Source organism: Zeus faber (genome assembly GCF_960531495.2).
Source record: "Zeus faber genome assembly, chromosome: 15".
NCBI lineage: Eukaryota > Metazoa > Chordata > Actinopteri > Zeiformes > Zeidae > Zeus > Zeus faber.
Window position 1 is genome coordinate 3,691,880 of NC_137194.1, and position 22,368 is coordinate 3,714,247.

The 22,368-nt window shown below is 47.4% G+C and overlaps 2 protein-coding genes across 5 annotated transcripts; one reads left to right on the top strand and one right to left on the bottom strand.

The window, feature by feature from the left end:
* Nucleotides 1–692: 692 nt before the first annotated feature.
* Nucleotides 693–7,665, bottom strand: LOC307241443 (uncharacterized protein). 4 transcript variants are annotated; one of them, XM_080015542.1, is made up of 10 exons: nt 7,603–7,665; nt 5,416–5,589; nt 3,456–3,613; nt 2,893–3,091; nt 2,560–2,656; nt 2,257–2,428; nt 2,103–2,170; nt 1,350–1,467; nt 948–1,072; nt 693–823 (listed from the first exon to the last, which is right to left on the bottom strand). In XM_080015542.1, exons 2-10 carry the CDS (start codon nt 5,526–5,528, stop codon nt 764–766), a joined length of 1,110 nt encoding a protein of 369 aa, XP_079871668.1. In that variant the 5' UTR covers nt 5,529–5,589; nt 7,603–7,665; the 3' UTR covers nt 693–763. The 4 variants fall into 4 exon arrangements, 3 of the variants coding, with proteins under 3 accessions (XP_079871668.1, XP_079871666.1, XP_079871667.1); XM_080015540.1 differs by lacking the exon at nt 7,603–7,665 and adding an exon at nt 5,769–6,131; XR_013844552.1 differs by lacking the exons at nt 693–823; nt 7,603–7,665 and adding an exon at nt 5,769–6,131 and having other exon boundaries at nt 1,051–1,072; nt 2,103–2,166.
* A 1,505-nt stretch (nt 7,666–9,170) lies between these two features.
* mecp2 (methyl CpG binding protein 2) lies at nt 9,171–22,287 on the top strand. Its single transcript, XM_080014504.1, has 6 exons — nt 9,171–9,193; nt 13,580–13,742; nt 15,616–15,800; nt 16,024–16,217; nt 16,297–16,433; nt 16,566–22,287. Exons 2-6 carry the CDS (start codon nt 13,710–13,712, stop codon nt 18,375–18,377), a joined length of 2,361 nt encoding a protein of 786 aa, XP_079870630.1. The 5' UTR covers nt 9,171–9,193; nt 13,580–13,709; the 3' UTR covers nt 18,378–22,287.
* The last annotated feature ends 81 nt before the right edge of the window (nt 22,288–22,368 follow it).

The window sequence follows — 22,368 nt, forward strand, 5'->3', positions numbered from 1 at the left end:
TAGAAGCTCAGGTCATGTGACTCCAGATGTTCAGTGTGTCCTCAAGGAACAAGGAAACAAGGAAACAAGAGAACAAGGAACGGGATCCTACTTCCTGAACCGGGATCCTACTTCCTGGAACATGATCCTACTTCCTGGAAGTAGGATCATGTTTTTGATATGTTTATGATATTATTGTAGTGGTATACTGTGATACTATTTTTGTTTCAGATAGGAAACAGACTAAATTCAATACATTATATACATCTACAATGTGTGTGTATGTGTGTGTGTGTGTGTGTGTGTTACGGCATTTCCATAATTGCCAAGCCCCGCCCTGCTCCGGACACCCACAACGGAACCCGGAGTAAAGCTCAAATCCCATTGGCTGACAGAACTGGGGGCCTCGGAGGGAGGCTCCTCCCACTTAAACAGTCAGGATCAGGAGGGTTTAGAGGCATGGTACAATGGCTAGAACGTGTCACCCGGGTGGGATTTTCAGCAAAAAACGTCATGTTTTGGGAGCTCACAGTACCCCCCGCAGTAATACCCCCCCGCAGTAATACCCCCCCGCAGTACCCCCCATTTGAGAAACACTGAGCTACACTACACCACTGCTAAATTCCAGCTCCATTTAACTGGATCCTTCTCGAATCAGATCTTAGAAATAATTCCAGGTAAGAAGGTGAAATGAAAAGGAAAACACTCAAACAAACTGAGAACAGAATTTTATTGAATTCATTTTAATAAAACCATTAATAACAAGTTAAAAACATTTTACTGGCTAGAGCAACGTGTCAGTGTGTGTGTGTGTTGATCTCCTGCTCCTCAGACTGTAGCGACGCTGAAATACAAAGAATCCGGTTCAAATAAAACTCCCATGATGCACCACAGCTGCTGGAAATAGTCGCGCATGCGCGCACACACACACACACACACACACACACACACACACACACACACACTACCTGTGTCTCATCCACAGGGACGCAATACACCAGGGGGGCGGAGCCACGGGCTCGTCTGCCTGGACTCACTGATGCATTGTGGGAATGCCGCCGCATGGCATTGTGGGAGGTCAAACTGTGTTCCTCTTGAGGACACACACACACACACACACACACACGGTTCATGGGTCTGTTAAATAACCTTTCAAAACAATATTGCTTATTGAGAACAATAATATTTCTAAAATAGAATAACATGAAATAAAACTGTTTTATGGCCTTCAGGGCTATTAGGACAGTTAGTGTCCTGATAAGGAATGTCCTACCAATAAACACTCGACGTCAGATGATTGACGAAGAAAACTCTTTATTTACCCCCGTCTCACCTCTCAGTCCAACTACTCAGGTGAGACAGATACTCACCTGACACTGAGAGGTGAGACAGGTGTGATCCCTCTGGGAGGGGAGACAGGTATGACCTGTCTTCCTGTTTAATGGATGTCCTGTCGTCCCCTGTTGCTGTCTTGTCCTGTCTCACTCTCTAAAGTAAAAAATAAAAATAGCATAAACACACACAACACATGCACTACAGTAATGTGCACTACACTTATAATTGCACTACACTGCGTAATGCTCACTACAGCATAACGCTCACTACAGCGTAACGCTCACTACAGCATAACGCTCACTACAGCGTAACGCTCACTACAGCGTAACCCTCACTACAGCGTAACCCTCACTACAGCGTAACGCTCACTACAGCGTAACGCTCACTACAGCGTAACGCTCACTACAGCGTAACACTCACTACAGTGTAACGCTCACTACAGCGTAACGCTCACTACAGCGTAACGCTCACTACAGCGTAACGCTCACTACACCGTAACGCTCAATACACCGTAACGTTCAATACACCGTAACGCTCAATACACCGTAACGCTCACTACACCGTAACGCTCACTACACCGTAACGCTCACTACACCGTAACGCTCACTACACCGTAACGCTCACTACACCGTAACGCTCACTACACCGTAACGCTCACTACACCGTAACACTCACTACACGTAACGCTCACTACACGTAACGCTCACTACACTGTAATGTTCACTACAGCGTAACGCTCACTACACGTACCGTTCACTACACTGTAACGCTCACTACAGTAACTTCACCTCTGATCTGCTCCGCTCTTCATCCTTCTCTCCTCCTCTTCCTCCATGCTGGAGCCCAAGCAGACTATCTGGAGGATAGACAGGTAGAAAGTCAGACAGACAGTCAATAGGTCAGACGGATAGTCAGTCAGTCACTGAGTCAGACAGACAGTACCAGCCTGTCTCAGGCTCTCTTGCAGGCTGCTCTGGATGTCTCTCAGCTCCTTCAGGATCTTCAGACTTTCTTGCGAAGGATCTTTGAACCTGACGGCAGCGAGCAGCAGCACAAGCGAGGCCACGCCCACCGCCACACCCCTGGCCACACCCACATAGCGACACACTCGCTCCTGGAAAGACAGACAGGTCCATTGAGCCACGCCCACATAGCGACGCCCCCTCCTCCACACTGAGGCAGACAGGTAGCAGCATAATAAATGGCAGCTAGCCGTTAGCATCTAGCCGTTAGCAGTGTACTGACCATGCTCTGGTGCTCAGGCTCTGCAGAGTCCATCACCAGGCGGTAAATCATTCGCTCCACGTAGAGATTTAGACACACGAGGCTGACTAGCACCAGCCTACACACACACACACACACACACACACACACACACACACACACACACACACACACACACACACACACACACACACACACACACACACACACACACACACACACACACACACACACACACTTTATTCAGGATATTTTAATATTTTTTTTCACGAGGACAAAACGAGAAGCTCTGCAGGTGAAGTCAGATGAGAGGGAGGACATGGACGGAGGAGACGGGAGGATGGAGGGACATACCTTGCCCGGGCTGTCCTCCTGGTGGAGGTGAAGAGGAATGCGGCACAGAGCGCGGCGGCGTTGTAGAGGGCGGAGCTGAGCGTGTGGACCTCCATCAGCAGGAAGTCCTGCAGGAAGGAGATGCGGCGAAACACCTCGGACAGCGCCACCTGCTGTTGCAGCGACGACGAGCTGAGCTCCGAGAACAGCTCCCTGAGGCCTGGGCACAGGGAGCACTGTGGGTGGGTGTGTACTGCTGTGTACTAGTGTGTAGTCCCTCGGTGTGTAGTCCCTCAGTGTGTACTAGCGTGTAGTCCCTCAGTGTGTACTAGTGTGTAGTCCCTTGATGTGTAGTCCCTCAGTGTGTACTAGTGTGTAGTCCCTCGGTGTGTAGTCCCTCAGTGTGTACTAGCGTGTAGTCCCTCAGTGTGGACTAGTGTGTAGTCCCTCGGTGTGTAGTCCCTCAGTATGTACTAGTGTGTAGTCCCTTGGTGTGTAGTCCCTCAGTGTGTAGTCCCTCGGTGTGTAGTCCCTCAGTGTGTACTAGTGTGTAGTCCCTCGGTGAGTCATCCCTCAGTGTGTACCTTGTGTAGAGTCCCTCAGTGTGACTCTCAGGTCTTCTCCGTTTCGCAGTATTTCCTGTGTGGCCACGAGGGCGTCGCCCTGCGCCTCCTTCAGCTCCTCAGCAACGTGCCTGGTGTCCTGCATCTGCTGGGCCACGCTGAGCGAGCTCTCCATCAGGCTACACACACACACACACACACACACACACACACACACACACACACACACACACACACACACACACACACACACACACACACACACACACACACACACACACACACACACACACACACACACACAGTGTCTGAGCCAGAGTGTCCATTTGTTTTATTGTTGTTTTTTTCATTACAGTGTCTGAATATTCTAAATCATTAAAAGTTCATTGCTATTTCGAAGTGTGTACTTGCACGAATATATTACCATTATATCAGTCTTAACATGACAATAATATTGGTTATCGCAATTATTTCTGGGACAATATATGATCCAGTTAAAGTAGTTATTGTGACAGTCCAGGTGTGTGTGGCGGTGTTCCCAGGAGTGTGTGTGGCGGTGTTCCCAGGTGTGTGTGTGTGTGGCAGTGTTTCAAAGTGTGTGTGTGTGTGTGTGTGGCGGTGTTCCCCGGAGTATGTATGGCAGTGTTTCACGGTGTGCGTGTGTGTGTGTGTGTGTGGCGGTGTTCCCAGGAGTGTGTGGCAGTGTTTCAAGGTGTGTGTGTGTGTGTGGCGGTGTTTCAAGGTGTGTGTGTGTGTGTGTGTGTGGCGGTGTTCCCAGGAGTGTGTGTGGCGGTGTTCCCAGGAGTGTGTGTGGCAGTGTTTCAAGGTGTGTGTGTGTGGCGGTGTTTTCAGGTGTGTGTGTGGCAGTGTTCCCAGGTGTGTGTGTGTGGCGGTGTTCCCAGGTGTGTGTGGCGGTGTTCCCAGGTGTGTGTGTGTGTGTGGCAGTGTTCCCAGGTGTGTGTGTGTGGCAGTGTTTCCAGGTGTGTGTGTGTGGCGGTGTTCCCAGGTGTGTGTGTGGCGGTGTTCCCAGGTGTGTGTGTGGCGGTGTTCCCAGGTGTGTGTGTGGCGGTGTTCCCAGGTGTGTGTGTGGCGGTGTTCCCAGGTGTGTGTGTGTGGCGGTGTTCCCAGGTGTGTGTGTGGCGGTGTTCCCAGGTGTGTGTGTGTGGCGGTGTTCCCAGGTGTGTGTGTGGCGGTGTTCCCAGGTGTGTGTGTGGCGGTGTTCCCAGGTGTGTGTGTGTGGCGGTGTTCCCAGGTGTGTGTGTGTGGCGGTGTTCCCAGGTGTGTGTGTGGCGGTGTTCCCAGGTGTGTGTGGTGGTGTTCCCAGGTGTGTGTGGCGGTGTTTCATGCCGCTGGTCGCGTGCAGCTCGCGTGAGCTGCGTTAGCATGAGCCACATTAGCATTAGCATGAGCATGAGCATGAGCCTCCTTGGCATGAGCATTAGGGTTAGCCCAGAGCCACAGGGACAGCCAGCAGGGGGCGCACCAGCCCATCACACACCAACCCACTCACGGCACATCGCTGTGTGTGCACGTAGGTGTGTGCGCCTACAGGTGTGTGTGCGCACGTATGTTTGTGCGCCTGCAGGTGTTTACGCCTACAGGTGTGTACGCCTACAGGTGTGTGTGCCTGTCGGAGCGTGACTGTAGGTGTGTGTTCGCACGTATGTGTGTGTGCCTGTAGGTGCGTGACTGTAGGTGTGTGCGCCTACAGGTGTGTATGCCTACAGGTGTGTGTGCACGTATGTGTGTGTGCCTGTCGGTGTGTGCGCCTGCAGGTGTGTACGCCTACAGGTGTGTGTGTCTGTCGGAGCGTGACTGTAGGTGTGTGCACCTACAGGTGTGTACGCCTACAAGTGTGTGTGCACGTAGGTGTGTGTGCCTTTCGGTGTGTGTGCCTGTGGGTGTGTGTGCCTGTCGGTGCGTGACTGTAGGTGTGTGTGTGGCTGTGGGTGTGTGCGGCTACAGGTGTGTGTGCACATACCTGTGCACGGCGCCCTCTGCCTGCTGCTGCCAGGCCTCAGACTGCAGGAAGTGGCAGATGGCGTGAGTGTGCGTGAAGAACTGGGTGTAGGCGCTGAAAGCCACGGCATCCATATTGGAGGTGCAGCTGCTGACCTCTGACCCCGCAGGGCATGCTGGGAAACTCCGCCCAGACCTGAGAGACGGACAGGTTACACATCGCTTCCTGCACATTAGCGTTACTTCCTGGAGGAACCAGGAGGTGAACAGGACAGGTATAGAATCAGACAGACAGGTATAGAACGGTTTATATCTGTATGTGTCATGTTGGACGTCCATCCAACCGTGTGTGTGTGATTGTTTTAGTGTGTGTACCTGCGCAGGTGACAGTGTGTGAACTTGAGCGCCAGCCTGCTCTGAGTTTCCGCCGTCAGCTTCCGGCAGTGCGTGTTGACGTCATGCAGGGCGCGCGCCCAGCACGTCCCGTAGCGCGGTTCTGCCGCGAGCTCCTGCACGTGCAGCAGCTCCGCTTCCCCGCTGGTCGCGAGCTGGTCGCGTGCAGCTCGCGTGAGCTGCGTTAGCATGAGCCACATTAGCATTAGCATGAGCATGAGCCTCCTTGGCATGAGCATGAGCCTCCTTGGCATGAGCATTAGCCTCCTTGGCATGAGCATGAGCATTAGCCGCATTAGCCGCGTTAGCCGCGTTAGCCTGAGCCTCCTCCCGGTGTCACGCGGCGGACCCTCGTTCTGCCGCTCCTCAGTCTGACCTCTGACCTGGGGGTGACGCACGTATTTGAGGGCGGGGCTTATTTATGGATTCACACGTTTACTCAATAAATACCTAAATAAATAATTTTATTGTCAAATATGTAATAATATATAATATAAGCAATAGTAAAATGTGCCAAACACCACAATAAATATGTAATAAAAATAAATATAATATTTATATAAATAACATATATAAATATATAAATATTATAACGAATAACTAACTGTATTTAACTCAATGTTACATTAATATAACTGCAACAGCACAAAGTATGCAGATAAAAGAATAATCTCTTGTTAATTATAAGTAAATACAGTAAAATAAACATAATCAGTAAAACAGGTAACCCTGTTGATAGGTTTTCCTTACTCTTACAACGTGTATAAACAAATTAACGTACAGATTCTGTTTCATGCTCAAAGACGATGAGAAGACGGCCTGATTCTGCTTCCCCAAATGAAGGGTTAGTCCCACTGGATGATTATAATGTCGCAATGTTATGATGTCACAATGTTATGTCACAATGATATGATGACACAACATTATGATGACACCATGTTATGTCACAATGTTATGATGACAATATTACAACATTATGATGACACAATGTTATGATGACAATGTTATGTCACAATGTTATGATTACAATGTTATGTCACAATGTTATGATTACAATGTTATGTCACAATGTTACGACATGATGACGATGTTATGTCACAATGTTATGATGACAGTATTACAACATTATGATGGCACAATGTCATGTCACAATGTTATGATTACACAATGTTATAATGACACAATTTTATGATGCCAATGTTATGTCACAATGTTATTATTACACCATGTTAGGGTGACACAATGTTATGATGTCAATGTTATGATGTCAATGTTATGACATTTACATTTACATTTAGTCATTTAGCAGACACTTTTATCCAAAGCGACTTACAAGGGAGAATAACATTCAAGCTACATTGCGACAGAGCTTAGTGTAACAACAACATTAGTGTAACAATAAATACTGCTAGGTAGCGCTATGACGACACAATGTTATGATGTGATCATGTTATGCTGACAATGTTATGGTTCCACAATGTTATGATGACATAATGTTTTGTCACAATGTTATGATGGCAATGTTATGATGACACAATGTTATGATGTGTTCATGTTATGCCGACAGTGTTATGATTTTACAATGTTATGATGGCAATGTTATGATGACACAATGTTATGATGTGATTATGTTATGCTGACAATGTTATGATTTCACAATGTTATGACGACATAATGTTATGATGTCACAATGTTATGATGTCACAATGTTATGATGACACAATGTTATGATGTCACAACGTTATGATGACACAATTTTATGATGTCACGAATGAATTTGAATTTGACAGTGTCACAACGTTACAAAGTTTCCAACCTGTTGTGACGTCACAGTCGTAACGCCCGGGAGGGACTGAACTTAAAAGTTGTAATCGACAACTTTTGTGCCACTGTCGAAAATACACCCAGGCGGCTTCAGGTTGTCCTTAGAGCGCTGTGTGTGAAATGGAAATGAGAGAGAAAACAGAAGCACGTTCACCAAAGAGGTACATTCAAATTGAAACAATTTTACTTTCATTTTATTTCTTCCTCTTACCTGTTTTCTTTTCACGTTTACATTTCGCAACCGATTTCAAGGAGTGTTTTTTATATTCTGCGTTTATCATATACGCGGAGTAGATTGCTCCAGCGTCCAACATTTCCACGAATGGTTGCACATTGTCACTGCTGTAAAACCTTCATTTTCCAGGGGTCGGGACCCGTGTCAGTCTGAATGCACAGTGATATGGAGGCTGAAAACGTTGTGTGTTGCTCCTTGAAGTACGATGCACATCAACAACTCAAACATCCTGAACAATTTGGAATTCAACACAAGCTGTTTCAACTCTATCCACACACTACTACACTACTACATACTACTATACTACTTATACATACTACTATATACTACTACATCCTACTACTGTACTACTACATTCTACTACATACTACTACTGTACTACTTCTATATACTACTAGATACTACTAGATACTACTCCATACTACTACTGTACTACTTCTACATACTACTATGTACTAATACATACTACTATATACTACTATATTACTACTACTTCATACTACTATATACTGTAGTAGTACAGTAGTAGTATGTAGTAGTAAAAGTAATATGTAGTAGTATATAGTAGTATGTAGTAGTACAGTAGTAGTATTACTTTATACTACTATATACTACTACATACTACTATATACTTCTACTGATCTACCACTATATACTGCTATTGTACTACTACTACATACTACTATATACTACTACTGTATTATTACTACATACTACCATATACTACTGCACTACTACTGTACTACTACTATATACTAATACATACTGTTAAAGCTGCAGATCTATCTACTGTATTTACTCATTTACTTCTCCATCGACCCCCAAATTCCTGCTTTTATTTTCACATTTTGCTTGTGAATTGATATAATTAATAATGACTCAAGTGATATTTTAGTAGTTAGTCAACAAACCCATTTCCCACGTGGTGGTGAAGGGGGACAGAGGTTGTTTTTATTCAGAATACACATCCAGGGTCATTATGTGAAGCAGTCAGGACTTTTACTACGTCTCTTTGTTTCTTAATTATATTTGATGGGGAAGGGCTGCAGGATTTCTGCGAATTATTTATTTATATTTATAAATGTATTGTTTGAAATGTAAAATATTCAAGTAAATCACTCCTGGAACAGTCCTTTGTTGTTTTCCTGCTCTCCGTGATTCTTCCGTGCAGGTCTCGCGATAACACATCCCTGGGGACCCAGTGAACTGGGTGTTTTTTCCCATCGTCCCCCCACATCTCGCGGTGTTTCCGTCCTGGCGGCAGGGGGCGTGGCCCCAGCGCAGTGTTTAATATCAGCTTATTAATTTGAATAAAGATGGCCGCCGCAGAGAGCGGAGAGGAGACGCTGTAAGTGGCTTTTTACATCTTTATCCGCCGTGCGAGCGTCGCGCCGCCGCCATTACGCCGCTCGGGTTGCGCGTTGCGTGTTTGCGGTGGAGGTTTGGATGGATGTGGAGCGGCCCGTCCCGCCGAAGGAGCTGCGGGGTGAAGACGTCACCGAGCCGCCGCTGAGGCTCCGCTGTGGCCCTTCACCTCCGCAGCTCCGCAGCTCCGCTCGGTGTGTTGTGCTTCTCCCCGCGGTTGCAGAACTCCGCTGCCCGGCCCGCCGAGCCCCGACACCGCGCGGCTCCCCTCCGCCACCCGGCTGGAGCTCTGCTGCCCCGGGGAGAGGCAGCTCTGAGGGTGGGTGGAGGTGGAGAGGGGCTGGGGAGACCTCCACCAGCAGAGAAAACTACAGACTGACAACTACGGAGTTACAACTACAACTACAGACTGACCACTACAGACCGACGACTATGGATAGACCACCACCGACCGACCACCACGCACCGACGACTACGGACCGACGACTATGGAACGACCACCACGCACCGACGACTACGGACCGACGACTACGGACCGACCACCACGCACCGACAACTACGGACCGACGACCACGCACCGACGACTACGGACCGACGACTACGGACCGACCACCACGCACCGACAACTACGGACCGACGACTACGGACCGACGACTACGGATCAACCACTACGGACTAACGACTACGGACCGAAGACTATGGATCGACCGCCACCGACCGACCACCATGGGCCGACGACTACGGATCGACCACTACGGACTAACGACTACGGACCGAAGACTATGGATCGACCGCCACCGACCGACCACCATGGGCCGACGACTACGGATCGACCACTACGGACCGACCACCACGCACCGACGACTACGGACCGACGGACCGAACCACCACGCACCGTCGACTACGGACCGACCACCACGCACCGACCACCACGCACCGGCGACTACGGACCGACCACCACGCACCGACGACTACAGACAGACGACTTCGGACCAACTGCCACGGACCGACGACTACGGGCCGACGACTACAAACAAACGACTACAGACCAACCGTTACCGACCGACAACTGCGGACCAACAACTACGGACCATCGACTACGGACCATCGACAGCGGGCCGACAACTACGGACCGACAACTACCGACTGAAAGTTACAGACTGAGAACTACAAACTGAAAACTACAGACTGAAAACTATAGAAACTAAACTACAGAAAGTAATTTACAGACTGAAAACTATAGAAAGTAAACTACAGACTGGAAATTACAGACGGAGAACTACAGACTGAAATCTATAGAACGTAAACTACAAAAAGTAAACTACAGACTGAAAATTACAAAAAGTAAACAACAGACTGAAACTTAAGAAAGAAACCTACAGACTGAAAACTATAAAAAAGGAAACTACAGAAAGCAAACTACAGACTTAAAATTGCAGAGTAAACGACAGACTGAAAAATACAGACCGAACACAACAGAATTAAACTACAGACTGAAACTAACAGAAAGTAATCTACAGACCGAAAACTACAGAAAAAAGCCTACGGATGGAAAACTATAGAAAGTAAACTACAGACTGACAATTCCAGAAAGTAACCTACAGACTTAAAACTATGGAAAGTAAACTACAGAAAGTAAACTACAGACTGAAAATTAGACTTAAAATTACAAACTACAAACTGAAAACTACAAAAAAAATACAGACTTAAGAAAACTAGGCTGAACTATAGAAAGTAAACGACAGAAAGTAAACAACAGACCGAAAACTACAGACTGAAAATTATGAAAAGTATACTACACACAGACGGAAAACTACAGCTTTAAAACTACAAAGTAAACGATAGACTGAAAACTACAGAAAGTAAATAACAGAAAGTCAACGACAGACTGGAAAATACAGACTGACATTACAGAGAGTAAACTACGGACTGAACACGACAGAAAGTAATCTATAGACCAAAAACTACAGAAAGAAGCCTACAGACCGAAAACTATAGAAAGTAAACTACAGAAAGTAAACCTCTAGAAAGTAAACAACAGACTGAAAAAATACAGACTGAAAACTGGAAAGTAAAACTACAGACTGAAAATCTGACCTAAAATTACAGACGGAGAACTACAGTTTGAATACTACAGAAAGTAAAAGATAGACTGAACTATAGAAAGTAAACTAGAGACTAAAAACAATAGAAAGTAAACTACAAACAGCACACTAAAGACTAAAAGAAAATCACCTAAAATTACAGACTGAACTACAGACTAAAAACTACAGAAAGTAAACAACAGACCGTAAACTTAACTTAAAATTACAGACTGAGAACTACAGTCTGAAAACTACAGAAAATAAACAACAGACTGAACTATAGAAAGTAAACTACAGACTGAAAACTACAGAAAGTAAACTACAGAAAGTAAACTACAGACTGAAAATTAGACCTGAAATTTCAGACTGAAAACTAGAGACCGAAAACTACAGAAAGTAAAAGACAGACTCAAGACTACAAAAAAGTTAACAACAGACAGAAAAATACAGACTTAAAACTACACAAAGAAAACTAGGCTGATTTGTAGAAAGTAAACGACAGACTGAAAACTACAAACTGAAAATTACTGACTAAGTATACTACACACAGACGGAAAATGACATTGAAAACAACAGAAAGTTAATTACAGACTTAAAACTAAAGACTGAAAAATACAGACTGTTAACTACAGAAAGTAAACGACAGACTGGAAACTACTGAATGAAAATTACAGAAAGTAAACAGACTGAAATCTACAGACAGGAAACGGGTTAAACATTAAACAGTGTAACATGAATTAAACAACAGACAGTAAACAGTGTCATGTCTGTGGTCAGTGCTGAAGCAGTGCTCCAGACAAGCATTACTCTGTAGTTCCATACGTTGTAGGTCTATACACTGTAGTTCTATTTTGTGTAGTTCTATACACAATTTCTATATGTTGTAGTTCTATACAAGGTAGTTCTATACACTATTTCTATAAGGTGTAGTTCTATACACTGTAGTTGTATACATTGTAAATATATACGTTGTAGTTTTATACACTGCAATTCTATATGTTGTAGTTCTCTACATTGTAGTTTTATACACTATTTCTATGTTGTAGTTTTGTACGTTGTAGTTCAATACGTTGAAATTCTATACACAGCAATTCCATACATTGTAGTGCTATATGTTGTAGTTCTCAAGTTCAAGAGATTATTTGTCACATACATATACATACGGTTACTATACACTGTATTTTTCTACTTTGGAGTTCTATACCCTGTAGTTCTATACACTGTATTTATCTATTTTGTAGTTCTGTACACTGTAGTCTATACATTGTAGTTCTATACACCGTATTTCTATGTGTTGTAGTTCTATACACTATTGGGATATGTTGTGGTTCTATACACTGTGGTTCTATATGTTATAGTTCTATACACTGTTGTTCTATATGTTGTAGTTCTATATACTGCATTTCCATACATTATAGTTCTATACATTGTATTTCCATATGTTGTAGTTCTATACGTTATAGTTCTATATGCTGTAGTTCTATATACTGCAATTTTATACATTCTCTACATCATAGTTCTATACACTGTAATTTTCTACATTGTAGTTCTATACACTAGTTATTAACACTGTAGTTCTATACGTTGTAGTTCTAGACACTGTTGTTCTATACGTAGTAGTTCTATACGTTGTACCTTTATACACTGGAGTTCTATATGTTTTAGTTCTATTTGTTATAGTTGGGTACACAGTGGTTCTATACGTTGTAGAAATATGTTATATTTCTATACTCTGTAGTACTGGTGTAACTGGAGGGTCACTGGGGGTCCATCAGTCTTTGTACTTAAAGTCTGAATGTGATGTTGTATAAACACTGTCACAGTCGGACCACAGCGTCAACTACAGCGTTCTGCGCAACCAGAAGCAACCACATCATCTCAGTAGTTTGTCTGAGCTTGCAGTTCTTCCACAGAGAAGTTAAACACAACTTCTTGGAAGAGTTCCGGTAACCATGGTAGCCATCTCTAGGAAACGCCTGTCTGCGCGCGCGCGCACACGCACGCACACACACACACACACACACACACACACACACAGACTGTATGTTACAATGTTCCGTTAAGGTCTCCATCAATGAACTGAAACAATTTCATTATTGAACCGTTTGGTGATTGGACCAGAGGGGGAGCGGCCATCTTTAATCTCTAGCAAACAGCAGCAGCAGCAGCAGCAGCAGCAGCAGCAGCAGCAGCAGCAGCAGCAGCAGCAGCAGCAGCAGCAGCAGCAGCAGACTGGGACGTCAGTGCATTGATTTGATGTGATCGTGTTGACGGGTCTCTCTCAGAACCGAAGAGCAGCATGTGGAGGACAGAGAAGCACCCAGCAGCAGGAAGAGCAAGAAGACTCGCAGGGAGCGTCACCATGACAACAAGGGGGCAGAGGCTGAAGCTTCAGCCACACCCCAAGAGGCTGTGATGTCACACGGAGGGGCGGAGCCACAGGCCCAGGTTGGAACTCATTTACTCCAATACTATATACCTCCAATAGTATATACCTCCAATACTATATACCTCCAATAGTATATACCTCCAATACTATATACCTCCAATACTATATACCTCCAATACTTTATACCTCCAATACTATATACCTCCAATACTTTATACCTCCAATACTATATACCTCCAATACTATATACCTCCAATACTTTATACCTCCAATACTATATACCTCCAATACTATATACCCATGACCAGAGTTTGCGTTAGAACAAATTGGTGCCGGTCAACGTGTGCAGGAAGAATTCAACTTCCCGGTCACATGAAAGAGATTCCGGTCGAATATTATCTGTGTTTATTGAGCTTAAAAACAACTGATAAGCAGGTTTTATAGAGAATGACATCATCAAGGCATGTAGATGATTAATATTTTTTTATTGACTATTCAAATTAAAATAAGTCCCATTAGGGCCATTTTAAAAATAAATAAATAAATAAATATTACAAATATTACGACTTGAAATCAAATAATTTCCGTTCGTGAACAACAAGTAACAAGTGCAGCCGCTTTATTAAACATTTCACTTCAATAAAATTTTGATCAAATCAAACAATAAATATGACAAATAGGTCGAAATAAATGATAAAGTTTGTGGTGTTGACGTCTCGTCGACATATTTTACACAATGAATATTTAGCGTCTGCTTTGGGTCGGAACGTAAATATAGAAAAAGACCAAACTCTGGATGTTTGTGTCCCAGCGACGCATCATCTTCCTGCTTCTCCTCAGAGTTCTAGACGCTGCGGCTCTGTCTCGTTCCGTGTGTTTACTGTGTTTACAAGCACAGCCTGTCCACCAGGGAGGGGGCGGGGCTTAGTTCTATATCCACAAACGTGATTGGTCAGAGGTGAAAGGTGACCTTTAGATCGTCCAAACTGATTGGCTTCCCGTTGCAACTTGCCGAGTGCGAAAATGAACCGATCTGCGGAATTTTGTTTCGATCAAAATGATCGAGTCTTATTTTATTTCGACATCGGGGCAAAAGAGATGGCAATAATTATGGCTATCATTTTATCGCCCAGCACAAATTCAAATTGTGCTGAGAGGGAATTATTTTCACCAGACATTATGACGGAGAGATTTAAATATGTCAGACCTGAACAGAGTTTCTGGTCAAAAAAACGGTAATTACCAGATAATGAAAATGCTGCCTGTGAGGCTGAAAACCCCCTTGTCCAATTGACCTGAATATAAGACTTCCTACCTGGAAAAAGTCTGAAAAAGTGGCGTCCACTTCTCTTCGCGGTCTAGACTTTAAAATGTCAACGTACAAGTACAATAATGAGAAATAAAACTGCGTGGGGAGGAGTGTGTGAATTTGTTCCCGCACACATACAGCACCCTACAACTGTGGAACAACGCCGACACAGCGACCTCGCCGCACCCACCACTCGCTCTCCATCGCTGACGTAGTTCGCTGGAAGCGGAAAATGTTCCCACGCGGCTGACGTAGAGGAAGTGGGCGTGTCGCCTGGCCCCTGCGTGTCAGACGCATCTGCACTCGCCGTCGTCTGACTCACTCCGCCGGACGCCAGTCTGCTTGACATGAGCTGAGCATGTTGCTAACGGCTTCCGGGCGGAATTCGCAGTGTGAAATTTGGTTCCGTATAACGTTCACCAATCCTCGCACGTAGGGTACCTAGGCATATGTCCCGTGTGACTGCGCACTGCGTTATCACTCTTTTCAAATACAATTATTTTCTTTATAAAAACAAGATTTGGTCTTCAGGGCGGGTCGTCTTAAAATCAGGGCCGTCTTATATTTGGGTGGATTTGGTAAGTACCCTGCCTCCTCAGCGCTCCGTGCTTGTTGCCCTGCAGGGGGCAGACGCGGGTGCCGGGCCCTCCGGCTCCGAGGCCCCGGGGTCGCCCCGACAGCGGCGCTCCGTCATCAGGGACCGCGGGCCGCTGTACGACGACCCGTCACTTCCTGCCGGGTGGACCCGGAAGTTGAAACAGAGGAAGTCCGGACGCTCGGCGGGGAAGTTCGACGTTTACCTGATCAAGTAAGACACGCCCGCTTCTCACTACGGCCTCTCTCAGCCACACCCACACCCAGGCTCCACTGAAGTTTAAAGTTCAGTGGAGCGATCTCAGATTGGAGCGACCAGATTGGACAGAACAGTGACGTCATTAGATCAACAGCCAATCAAGCTGCTTGAAACTTGGTTTTATGAAACAGGAAGTAGATTTCTCACTATGAAGGGGGTTTGTGTGTTGTGTTTGCAGCTCGGAGGGGAAGGCCTTCCGCTCCAAGGTGGAGCTCATCGCCTACTTCCAGAAGGTGGGCGACACCACCACGGACCCCAATGACTTCGACTTCACAGTGACGGGGCGAGGTAGCCCCTCCCGTCGGGAGAAACGCCCCCCCAAGAAGCCCAAGATGGTCAAGGCGCCGGCCCGCGGCCGCGGCCGGCCCAAAGGTGCCGGCCAGTACTGAGGGATGGATGGAATATTTCCATATAATATCCATGTAATATTGAACATGTTGTGATTGCACAGGAAGCGGGAAGCTGCGTCAGGCCACGGAGGGCGTGGCCATGAAGAGGGTGGTGGAGCAGAGTCCAGGGAAACTCCTGGTCAAGATGCCGTTTGGCAAGGCAGAGTCTACACCCAGCAGCAGCACGACCCCACCCATGGTACAGCCTGTCTGTCTGTCTGGTTTTCTGTCATTGGAAGTCAAAATGCTGATGAGGGCGTACGTACTGATGCCATTGATCTATAAAATATGACATCACTTACAGTGTGTGATGTCACCACTTCCTCTGTAGGCCTCACCAGCGGTGGGTCCCACAAAGCCCCGCCCCGGCAGGAAGAGAAAGTCGGAACAGGAACTTCCTGTTCTTACTCAGCCTGCTCCTAAGAAGCGTGGCAGGAAACCAGCATCCGCTGGCAGAGCGCCACCCATCGCGACAGCACCCTCGCCCTCGGCGACAGTAGCCCCAAGCAGTTCGTCGGCAGGAAGCTTCGCGGCGGCCATCTTGGCTGCCGAAGCCAAACGTAGAGCAGCCAAGGAGTCATCTTCCAGAGGCGTCGTCCAGGAAACGGCGCTGCCAATCAAAAAACGCAAAACCAGAGAGACGTTGGAAGAGAGAGAGAGCCAGGAATCTTCTGTTGCCACGACGACACAGGGTGGAGGCGGGGAGGGAGGAGCAGCCCCGCCTACCTCTCAGCACAGCCAATCACAATCACAGAAAACACTTCCTGCCACAGAGGAGAGCCAATCAGAGGAGCCAAAGGCTCCAAAAGGCAGGAAGCCGAAGGAGAGGAGGAAGGAACGACATCATCCTCAGTCCTCACCCCCTCCTCCCGCCCTTCAGCAAGCCACGCCCAGTTCCCAGCCTCCAACATCACAACATCCCCCCCAACCTCCCCAAACCCATTCCATACCCCCAACACAACCCCAGCCCCAACAGAGACCCCCAACACAACCCCAACCGAGACCCCCAACCCACCCTCAATCCCCCCAATCCCAGCAGAGACCCCCACCACACCCACAAACCACCCAACCTCCCCAGACCCACACCAGACCCCCAACCCAACCCCCAAGACCCCAAACACACCCCCAAAGCACCCAACCCCAACCTAGACCCCAAACACACCCCCAAAGCACCCAACCCCAACCTAGACCCCAAACACACCCCCAAAGCATCCAACCCCAGCCCAGACCACCAACACACCCCCAAAGCATCCAACCCCAGCCCAGACCACCAACACACCCCCAAAGCACCCAACCCCATCCAAGACCCCCAACAAACCCCCAACCACAGCAGAGAGCCCCTACACGCCCCCAATCCCCCCAACCCCACCCAAGACCCCCAACAAACCCCCAACCACAGCAGAGAACCCCAACACGGCCCCAATCCCCCCAACCCCATCCAAGACCCCCAACAAACCCCCAACCACAGCAGAGAACCCCAACACGCCCCCAATCCCCACAACCCCATCCAAGACCCCCAACAAACCCAGAGCCCCTCCAACCCCATCCTAGACCCCCAACACACCCCCAAAGCACCCAACCGGCCCAGACCCACCCAAGACCCCCAGCCCATCTCCAGCCCAGAGCCCCCTCAGCCCCCCCACTGCAGCCTAAACACCCGGAAACCACTCAGCTCCAGCAGAGACCCCCCCAGCCCAGACCGCCCCCTGGTCCACCCCACCAGCTGCCGAGACTCACCCACTCCCTCTCCCCTACCCAGCAGCACTTGCAGCGCGAGCGCCCCCCCCAGCTGCTCCAGGTCCAGCAGGCCAAGACCCAGCGCCTGCCCCTCGCACCCCCATCCCAGCACAGCCCACCCCCCGCCCCCCTGCCCCTCGCCCCCCCACCTCAGCACGGTCAGCCCGAGCCACAGGACCTCAGTAGGGGGGGGGCGAGGGGGAACGTCGGGGAGGGAAGAGGGTCTAACAGCTCATCCCGGGGCTACAGCCCGGCGCCCGGTCCACCAGGGGGGGTCGCTGGGTCTGGGACAGGGGAGGGTGAGGCCAGGGAGCTGAGAGACATGCTGCCCCAGGCCGCTGTCCCCCGAGCCGGCCGCGAGGAGACGGTGGAGTCCCGGACTGCCGTCAGCGAGAGGGTCAGCTGATTGGATGGAGCGACGGACGCTTTGGACTTAGAGACGGAAGGACGGAGGGACGGAGGGATGGAGGGACGGACACAAATCGTTTTGTAGAAAACAAACAGGAAATGGAAAAAAGTGAAAGTGTATGTATATAATCAAAAGGCAGCTGTAGTACCCTGCTAGTGGCTGGAGGGGGCGCTGTAGTGGAAAACTCGACATGCTTACCAACTCATAACTGAGAGTTTGCTTCCAATATATAATCTGTTTTTTATTCACGTTTTGATAGTTAGTTGTTTTCTGTTGTATAGTTTAACTTTAGTATCTTCCTCTTCAGAGGAGTGTGTGTGTGTGTGTGTGTGTGTGTGTGTGTGTGTGTGTGTGTGTGTGTGTGTGTGTGTGTGTGTGTGTGTGTGTGTGTGTGTGTGTGTGTGTGTGTGCGCGTGCGTTGGGGGCGGGGGTAGTTTTTGTTGTGCAGAAGACTTCCTTCCTGTCCTGAACCAGGCCAGATCCTGTCACTCTGTTTGACATCTTATAAAGCGAAGTATGAGCGACAGTCGCTTTCTCTTACTGTAAAGAAACAGCCTCAAAAAAGCAACTGACTGGCAGGTTAAGATGAGGTCTTCAAGGTTTGGAGATTTTAATTCTCCTTTGGTTCGGGATGCGAGCAGCCTACCTGTGTCCATAATGAGCCAATCAGAGCCAAGTCTGATGACTAGTCTAGGAAAGGCTGAAGGTCCTGATCAGGAGTCACAGGACATCAAAGAAAAGCAGAACCTCACGTCCAGACGTGTGGACCGTACGGAGGCGGACCTTATCACCTACAGAAGTGGCTCTGGAGCTCCGTACTCAAGGAGGCTCTGCCACAGACTCTTCCAAAGAACACGGCCAAGCGCCTTCACCAGGTCCACAAAACACACTGGATCCATTAAGTATCTGAAGAGCTGATCGGAGCTTCATGTCCGTCGTCCCCCGCGGTCTTTGCCAGTGATGGTACTCAGACAGGAGCGCATCTTTCTGTCCCCTCTTTGGACTGCGAGTCCGGAGACTCTGGTCCCATCCTGCAGACTGCTGTGAGTCATGACAGCACAGCGTCCAGAGAATACAGCTTGATCTCAACCACAGCTGTAGAGCCTCTTGGCCTCTTAAGCGACCTCAGTCTCTGGACTGGAGCCAATCTAAGTGGCTTCCACACTTCCTGCTCCCCTGGATGAGGGCTGGGCAGCTCAATGGAGAAGCTCTTCAAAGTCCCCCCCCACAGATGACTTCTTGGGGGTCTGCCAGTACTGGAGCCTGCTTGCAGCTCAGGTTCTTCTCTCGAGTCATCAGGTGGAGTGAGAGACGAGCTTTGAGGCAGTCTAATTGACGGTCTCCATCATCTCTCAAGTCTGAGCATTCGCCTTGGTGCTCCGTGCGCTGGCGTCAGACATCATGCCTCAGAGCTGCCAGGACTTCCAGTACCCAGCAGGAGGCGGCGTCCTCACCGCCAGCCTCCACCACCCGGGTTTACAGAGAGGTTTACAAGAGCCTTTCACTGCATGTATCCAACGCATTCATTGAATCACGTTTGTTATTTAACAAAACGGCGCACAAGGTTTCCATGGAGGCAAAGTTTCTGTGTCATCCCTAGGTGAGCATCACTGAGTATAACATTTTTCTTTTTATTCCTGAGGTTGTTCAGGGCTCTGGGATGCACAAATTCCACCTTTGAACGTCTCTGCTTCCCACTTTTCAATGTGACAAGAAGGCGTGCGTCCTATTTCCTGATTCCATATTTAGCTGCTGATGTTAATTTACCTGGATGGCGTATGTCTCACCTGTCTTTAGGCCACAGCTCTGTGCAGCTGCTCCCTTCCACAAAAGTGGCCTTGAACAAGCTTCTTCAGACTCCTTTTCCAACCTCAATCAGAACATGCCGGCAGTGAGTTCTACATATGGAAGTGATTAGCGACATTGTCTGTACAGCCACCAATCCAGTGGATCTGAACGAGTACCCAGTCAGTCATGAACTTTCGGCCCAAGCAGCTGTTGAGAGCACCTTGTGTTTGGACATTCAACAATTAGGTCGTGGCCGTTGCTTCTGTCCACACCCCTCTGATATAACAAGCTTTCTTATTAAAGGAGTCTGGTTGGATCATGTTTGTCTGAGGTTTTACTGCAGACCTGACGGGAGCAGGAAGCTCCAAAAGACATTTTGGGGAATTACCAAGCCCCACAAGCCCTTCTGCTTCGGCCATGATCCTGGAAGGGTAACCTGGGCTTAATCTCTTACTTAACCTGCTAACACATGTAGGACTCTGCTCCCATCCGGACCTAATCTCTTCATATGCGAGTCTGCTCATCATCAGATGTCTGGATGGCTCAAGTGGTGTTTACCTGCAGCAGTCAACAAGTTGATCCCAGACCAGTCAACAGGTCTCAACAGTCTGTAATCCTATGACCCAGTTAAGAGTAACTTCAGTTTTTACCGGCTAACCACGAGTGAGGCGTCAGCAGCAGCTGGCTAGCAGCTAGCGGGCACAGTAGGCGTTCTTCAGAGGCTCCGTACGAAGGTCAGTCTGGTTCAGAATCTCCCTCAATGTTTTATATCAAAGTGATATTGTGTTATTTAAAAAGTGCCTGTAAAAATACTATGAAAGTAACTAATGATAAAACGTTTTATTTTCAACCCTTTTCATTAAGTTCGAACGCTCAAATCAAGAGTCCAAAGGATTGAGGTTGTTACTCGGACCAGGGGCGTCGTACATTCAACAAGCGTCGTGGTGATGGAGGCAGGGTGGAGAATCATCCTGGGAAACCCTTACCTGAAGTAGCAGACATGTCATCATTTCATTGAACCCTGTTCAGCTGAAAACGGCACCAAGAGGAACGTTAGTGTAAAAAGAAATGAAATAAAGTTGAGTTTGGAGGAAGCCCCCTCCCCGAGCCACCAAGACACCAAGTTATTGTACCGTTGCATGAAGTGTTTAGAGTAGCACTCCATCACCATCAGCTAGGGAACAGTCAGTCAAACCAGTCAGTTTAACCACTCAGTTAAACCAACAGTCAATTAAACCAACAGTCAGTTAAACCAACAATAGGTTAGACCAACAGTCGGTTAAACCAACAGTCAGTTAAAACCAGTCAGTTAAACCAACAGTCAATTAAACCGACTCAGTTAAAACAACTGTCCATTAAAACCAGTCAGTTAAAACAGCTGTCAGTTAAAACCAGTCAGTTAAAACAACTGTCCATTAAAAACAGCTGTCAGTTAAAACCAGTCAGTTAAAAGAACTGTCAGTTAAAACCAGTCAGTTAAAGGAACTGTCAGTTAAACCGCCTCAGTTAAAATAACTGTCAGTTAAAACCAGTCAGTTAAAACAGCTGTCAGTTAAAACCAGTCAGTTTAAGAAACTGTCAGTTAAACCGCCTCAGTTAAAACAGCTGTCAGTTAAAACCAGTCAGTTAACACAGCTGTCAGTTAAACCAACGGTCAGTTAGAACAACAGTCAGTTAAAACCAGTTAAACATTGTCTTGTGCCTTGAAGTCAAACTTTTCCTGCTGGTTTCTTTCACCCTGATTTGCATCAAAAACTAATTGTTTTGATCTCCATTTTGTGTGTGTGTGTGTGTGTGTTTGTGTGTGTGTGTGTGCGCATGTGTGCGTGTGTGTGTGCGCGTGTGTGTGTGTGTGTGTGCACCAGGCAATAATGGCTCCAGTCCGGTCCTCGTACCGCTGTTAGGATCAGTGTTGTCGGTCCGACCGCTCGGTAGAATGCCTTATTCCTTCCAAACCTTTTAGGAGAAAACGTTCCAGACACTTTGATAAAGAATGAATATGAAATATTGATCTGCACTTTATGAGGGCGGTCGCTCCCTGTGCAGACTGACTGCTCTTCATCCTCCTCCTACTCCTCAAGGTTTGTGTTGACTTCTGCTCCTTGTAACAGACTTCCCAGTAAACCACATGTACCAAACCAGAGCCTCCTCTCTCACTCTGTATTATTATAATAATAATAATAATAATAATAATAACTGA